Source organism: Mugil cephalus, chromosome 1, assembly GCF_022458985.1.
Source record: "Mugil cephalus isolate CIBA_MC_2020 chromosome 1, CIBA_Mcephalus_1.1, whole genome shotgun sequence".
Classification (NCBI taxonomy): Eukaryota; Metazoa; Chordata; class Actinopteri; order Mugiliformes; family Mugilidae; genus Mugil; species Mugil cephalus.
Genome location: NC_061770.1, coordinates 10,859,921 through 10,867,032, shown reverse-complemented (window position 1 = coordinate 10,867,032; position 7,112 = coordinate 10,859,921). Strand labels below are relative to the sequence as shown.

General features: G+C 43.3%; 1 protein-coding gene across 2 annotated transcripts in view; it reads left to right on the top strand.

Annotated features, from left to right (window-relative positions):
• Positions 1-5,675: 5,675 nt before the first annotated feature.
• LOC125004345 (protein bicaudal D homolog 2-like) overlaps positions 5,676-7,112 on the top strand; it is a 39,142-nt gene continuing 37,705 nt past the window's right edge. For both annotated transcript variants that reach the window (XM_047578893.1, XM_047578885.1), the window contains exon 1: positions 5,676-6,231. In XM_047578893.1, the coding sequence (XP_047434849.1) occupies positions 5,992-6,231 (240 nt within the window). In that variant the 5' untranslated portion in view covers positions 5,676-5,991. The remainder of the gene's footprint in view (positions 6,232-7,112) is intronic.

Genomic DNA, 7,112 nt, shown 5'->3' with positions numbered 1-7,112 from the left:
CAGCCTAGAGGTAAAAGACTGAAAGACGGTACAGGGAAACACTGCGGGCGCTGCAGGGGGTCAGATCGAAGGGGCACGCGCTGGGTGCACTGCAGGGGCAGGTGCAGGAGCAGCAACCACCCTTGCAGCGGGATAACGGGTTGGAGAGTGTTCAGGTGGTAGGCAGACCAGCCCATCCGAAACTGTCTGCCAGCAAGTTTGCCTCCTTGGCTGCCATGAGAGCCGTTCCTCCCAGTTGGGGCCCTCCTGGCCAGGTGAGTGCCTTCAAAAAGTGGCATGAACTCTTGCACAGCTAAAGGTCAGCTTACAATTCTGACCCCACCCATCCCAGGCCAGTCTAGTGGTAAAATACTGAAAGACAGTACAGACAAACGGGAATCTTAACACATACACCTGTCATCAATCCCTGATAAGGGTCAGCCCACACCACATCCAGCCCTGACTCCCCACCACCACGGTTAAAGGTCAGCTCACACATCTGACCCCACCCATCCCTGGCCAGTCTAGTGGTAAAATACTGAAAGACAGTACGGACAAACACTGCGGGTGTCAGGTCCAAGGGGCAAGCACTGGGATCGCTGTGGGGGCGGGGACGGGCGCAGGAGTGGCAAACACCCTTGCAGCGTGATCAGGGGTTGGAGACGCTTTCAGGTGTTAGGCAGACCGGCCCATCTGAAGCTGCCTGTCAGCAGGTTTGCCTTCCTGGCTGCCATGAGAGCCATGCCTCACAGTTGGGGCCCTCTTGGCCAGGCGAGTGCCCTCAAAAAGTGGCAGGAACTCTGGCACAGCTAAAGATCAGCTCACACATCTGACCCCACCCATTCCAGGCCAGTCTAGTGGGAAAATACTGAAAGACAGTACAGATAAACAGGAATCTTAACACATACACCTGCCATCAATCCCTGGTAAGGGTCAGCCCACACCACATCCAGCCCTGGCTCCCCAGCACCACAGCTCAAGGGTCGACTCACACATCTGACCCCACCCATTCCAGGCCAGTCTAGTGGTAAAATACTGAAGAACAGGACAGACAAACACCTTACACCTGCCACCAATCCATGGTAAGGTTCAGCAAACACCACATCCACCCCTGACTCTCCACCACAACCCCAGCTAAAGGTCAGCTCGCACATCTGACCCCACCCATCCCAGGCCAGTCTAGTGGTAAAATGTTGAAGGACGGTACAGACAAATAGGAATCTTAACACATACACCTGCCATCAATCCCTGGTAAGGGTCAGCCAACACCACACCCCTGACTCCCAACCACCACACCTAAAGGTCAGCTCACACATCTGACCCCAACCATCCCAGGTCAGTCTAGTGATAAAATAGTGAAGACAGTACAGACAAACAGGAATCTAAACATGTACATCTGCCACCAATCCCTAAGGTTCAGCCCACACCACATCCATGTCTGACTCCAAACACCACAGGTCAGGTTAGTACAGTCAAGAAGGGATCTAAACAAATATCAAGACAAGTACACCTCCCCAACACCACAGGTAAAGGTCAGCTCACACATCTGACCCCACCCATTCCAGGCCAGTGTAGTGGTAACATACTAAAGGACAGTACAGATCAATAGGAATCTAATCATGTACGCCTGCCACCAAACCCTAAGGTTCAGCCTACGCCACATCCACCTCCAGAAAACCGTGAGAAGAAGAAGTAAATTTATCTTGCCATCCTGCTGACTTCATCTCTTAAAAAGAAAGCCTTTACTTCGTCTTTGCATTCAGCAGGTAATCTGTTGCTCACCTTTCTCACCTTTTTTTCAAAGTTTATGAGCCCCATCTGGTTTTAGACCTCCCTTCTTTGAAAAGCCCAGAGTCATTTGTGCAGCCCTCTGCAGCCTGTATTTCCAACTGTTTTTTTGTTGTTGTTTGTTTTGTTTTTTTTTGTTTTTTTTTGTTTTGTTTTGTTTTGTTTGTTTTACAATGTTTAAGTGCCCCCTCATCCTAAAACCCAGCCAAAGCTGGTAAGACAAACTAAGTTGTTGTAGCATGTTTTCCCTATGGGTTTTCCCCGAGTCCTTCGGTTTCCTCCCACATTTTGAAGACATATACTAGTTATTGTATCGTATAACATTAAAACAATCAAACAAACAAAAAAAAACGTCTATTGTGTGTCATATTATTTCATCCACCACCTAACTGTTTCATGTTTATGTTAAAATTTTCTTCCTTGGTGCTTCAGGTCTTGGTTTACTTCTTGTGATTATATAATTGGCTTCACCTTGTGTGCTCCTTCCTCAAGGTTCAAGGTTCTTTATTGTCATTTATATGTCTGTACATACGAAATTTGTTTCTCAGTGCATGGAGCATATATACACATAGCAAATATGAACATAGAGTGCAGAAGGCTAAAATGTGCAATAACACTGCAGCAAATGCAGTGCGCACAAAACAAAATACAATAGAGTGCATGTTCAGACATTTTTTCCCCTTTGGGATCATGTATGATAGAGTTCTCTATTTACCATAGACATATATACATAGATGACGCATCTACATTTCAGGATCTGGTTATTGTATAATAATGATTGTACAGTATATCTACCATATGATAATCGGATTTGTAAAATTATTTCACCCTCTGTACAATGTAGGATCAGTAATTCCATTACTATATATGATAATTTGGCCCCTTCAATACTTTTGGCATGATAATTTGTTATGGTACGACTGTGGTACAGAACCAATATTAGCCTAGCGGTTAATCTTAGCCAGACCCGATTCCATAAATACAGAGGGAGAACATGAAAATAAACATGAAAACAAACAAACAAAAAATAATAATAACATGTACTCAATAAATAAAAAGATTCTTCATTGTGCAGTTAGCAAATGTTTCTGTTTTATCATTTTCTTTTGAGTCATAGTTTGCTTTTTTCCTCTTGCCATCCTGCTGACTTCATCTCTTAAAAAGAAAGCCTTTACTTCGTCTTTGCATTCAGCAGGTAATCTGTTGCTCACCTTTCTCACCTTTTTTTCAAAGTTTATGAGCCCCATCTGGTTTTAGACCTCCCTTCTTTGAAAAGCCCAGAGTCATTTGTGCAGCCCTCTGCAGCCTGTATTTCCAACTGTTTTTTTTGTTTTGTTGTTTGTTTTGTTTTTTTTTGTTTTTTTTTTGTTTTGTTTTGTTTTGTTTGTTTTACAATGTTTTTCCTGTTCCTTCTTGGTGTTTTTGTATTTATCTCTGATGTTCTCTATTATTGATTCCTACAATAATAATCTTCTCCTAATGGTGTTGTTAACTTTCCCTAAAGTTCCTCTTCTCGCCATTTCTTTCTCTGTACTCTCTTCTCTCTTTCACTGAGGTCTGACACTTTCTGTTTTCTTCCTTCTTCTCTGTCCTTTCTCCACCTATCCTCTTTATTCAGGTATTGCTGCCTTCTTTCAGGGTCTGCATCTCAATGTGCCTTGTAGCGCCATTACTTGTCTGCAGCAGACAGGGGCGCCATTCCTTGACAGTTACAAGCTCGCCATTTTAACAGTTTTAGAAGTACATACGGTAACTGATAAATTCATAATCAGTTAATCATAAAAACCAACACATGCTGGAAAAAAAAAGTTCATCTACCTTTCTTATGTCCACCCTGTTACTGCGCAAAACAGTAACATTGTGGACATTTAATGCTAAAGTTCTCCATTGCTACTCATGTGATGAAAAACAAGCTAGCACTTGAGAACAACCACAGAAGACACCCATGCTCCAAAGGGTGTATTAGAATGATTTACTCATTGCTAAATCCTTCATTAATATGTCTGCGGCATATAGTTAGTGAGTTCAAGGATGTGCATTGCCTTCACTGTTCTAAAGTAAAACTAATCAAATTATCCCTAATGTGGACCCTTTGAGAGATCAATGTAGGCAAGCACCAGCCACACATTCCTTTATGTCCTGGCTTTGTTCAAATCTGGATTCCTTCTGATGGTCAGTATTTAAAACCTTATCAGGTGTCTTGAAGGGGGCCATACAGCCCTCAGCTTTAACAGCAATATGGTAGAGCTGTTGTGCAGTTGACTGTACCAACAGATTTGAAAAGCACTCAGAGATATATTTTTATAGGCTTCTGAAAGCCGAAGAATAGAGAAGTAAATGGATCACTGCATTATAAGAAACAACTGGAATCCAGGAAACCCGGTGTTGTGGTTTATATTTTGTTTTCAGGTAATATTAATAATTCTGGTAAGTAATTCTGGCTTCGAGTCCAGCTCGGGCGTTTCTGGGTGGAGTTTGCATGTTCTCCCTGTGTCCATGTGGATGTTCTTCGGATGCTTGCAAAGACATGCTCGCCAAGCTGATTGGTGACTCTAAATTGACCCTAGGTATGAGTTAGTGTTGGGTCATTCAGGAATTAATCTTATGAGTGAACAAACTGTATCGAATCACTTTCTGAACTGATTTGTTCTTTTCTCAGTTCAGTTGAACAGAGCTCAGCTGTAAGTGGGTGACCCGCGCGTGCATTCTCTGACTTGTGACTCTTTGTGAATCTTCAGCCAATGATGCAGCTAGCCGGCAGATAGTGCTGGGGATTAGAATCACTCCGTCTGAGAGTTCTCTGCTTCCTCCTCACGGTGAAGCTGAGGATACGCTCTTATAACTTATGTTTCTCCACGTTAACGCTTAATGTTGAGCCAATCTACACGAAAACAAATGCACACACTCAGTCCCCTTTATTTTAAGAGACTTAGGAACACTAAAGTAATGAGTAGAGGAGACAGAAGAGCGAGTGAGTGCGGCAAGTTGCAGGAGCACCGATGTGCAGGGGATTGGGGTATCGAGAAGATTTAAAATAAATTTAAAATAATATTAACAATTGTATTGATTGAATTGGATAGATACATAGATCCAGCATGTTTTATATTCTTTAAGCTATTTATTTTCTTTTTTTACTGTATATTTAAGTCTATTTAAGTTGATGTTGCCTTTTTATATTTTTAATGTAGGCTGCAGAACTCTTACTTTTTATGGCATTTTCTCGCTTTTGATATATGCTTTTGCAATAAACTAAACGAGGCCTATTTTTAGTTTTGATTGCATTTAAGTTGATATCAGGGGTACTGACTCGGTGAACGAATCAACTGAACGAATCATTTTAATGAACTGATTCGAGTGACTCGGTACAGTCAAAGAACTGGTTTCCATCACTAACTGTCAGCGCGCCTGCTGCTCAGCCTATTTCTATGACAACAAACGGTTTGGGACGCTATTTCCGTGTTCCACATAAGCAAATACAAAGGGCTTATGGGAAATGAGTTTGTTTCGTGAGCCTTTAAGGCCCCTTTCATAGGTCTTAAGTGTACAGAAACTACATGTCCCGTGATGTCTTGCCAGTGAGCAAACGCTTTCCCAGCGTATGCTTTCCCAGCTGATTGCGTAGGCGGAGCAAAGGGACGGTTCAGCTGTTTGAAACCAAGCCCGTCAAAGCTCCGGAACATATGACTTCAAAATAAAACACAGAATTCCCGACCTTTAAGTGAAAAATAGCAATACGCGATGTGCGCTATGTGCTCTCTTGGAATTAAATTTTGTTTTCAGTTTAATACGTAAACATGACGAACAAAGTCAGCTCCAACTCACAGCCTGAAAGCTGCCTTTGTCGGCTGCGGTTTTATTTTGAAAGTAGGGACCAGAAGTTGAATATCCTGTCTCCTGTACTGGCCGTTGGTCCTCCTCCTGCTCCGGTGATACAGCTCCGCCAAGCTGGGGGAGAGGAGAAGAAAACGCAGGAGCGCAACGATGGAGCATTTCTAAGAGAAAGCAGCGGACTCCGCTGACGAAGATCACTGAACAGAGTCATCTGCATGACCAAAGAAACCAGAGCGGCAACAAGAAACGCAAACGTAACAATCATGCAATTTAAATACAGACGAATTTGAGCAGCCGCTTCTTCTTCAAGGTTACACCGCTTGAAGACTCCCCCAACATCCTCTTGTCGCAGATCAGCTGGCCCACGTTAGTTGATCGTCACCGGTACCGATCATGCCCGTGGAAGAGCAGGGCTACCCCGACGCTATGCTGCTGATGGAAGCCGGGCCGGAGTTGCTGCGGGCCGAGATCGAGCGTCTCGGCAGGGAGCTGAGTGAGACCACGAACGAAAAGATCCAGGCGGCGGAGTACGGGCTGGCGGTGCTGGAGGAGAAGCAGCAGCTCAAACAGCAGTACGATGACCTGGAGATCGAGTACGAGGCCATCCGACAGGAGCTAGACCAGCTGAAAGAGGTAAGAAATAACAGAATACGCCTATATACGCCATAGCGTGTGTGTGTGTGTGTATATATGTATATGTATGTATGTGTGTGTGTGTGTGTATATATATATCTACATATATGTGTGTGTGTGTGTGTATCATCTTGGTTTACAGGCCTTATGCATTAATCCTAAACCTTTCACCTCATATTAATGTCGAGAAGTAATGTATCCTATATCTCGTTAAACCAGTTTATAACGTGTTGTATAATCTGATCTTGACAATGTTAATCATCGCCACATGAATCGGTTGGATGTGACATTTGTTAAGGCATCAGCCTCTCAAGCTACAAGGTCAAATCTGCAAGCTGAGGAAGGGATGCTTCCTCTAAAACACCCCACCCCCTCCATACTCTGGGAGATCCCCCAGTACACTGCCACATTTATTTATTTATGCAGCTCTTATGGGCCCTTCTTTTAAGACATTCCTGTCTGCCTCTCGGTTAGTCTGGTGTGTTTCCATGGCCATTCATTTTATACTAACCATGACGTGAACTGAGCAGATATGATGTGATGTTAAATATGTTTGATATGGTACATAAAAAAAGCTGGAATTCACTTGTATTCATTTTTGTATTGTTTAATTGTTTTCTTCAGGCATTTTTGAATTTATTAGGATTACCTAACTACTATCTTCATGTAGAGAATGAATTCCAAACTAAAATGTTTAGATGATTGATGGGCATTAGATAGCTTGTCAGAGTCTTCTCTGAGCTGACAGGGCCTGCAAACGGGATTTTCTAGTTCAGGAGGAAAGGGGCGGGAGTGTGTTTGAATTTTAAAACTTCCCGCTTAAAAAGAGACAGCGGTGAACAACTTCCAGAGCAGCCCAGATGCATCATGACCCTTTGGGA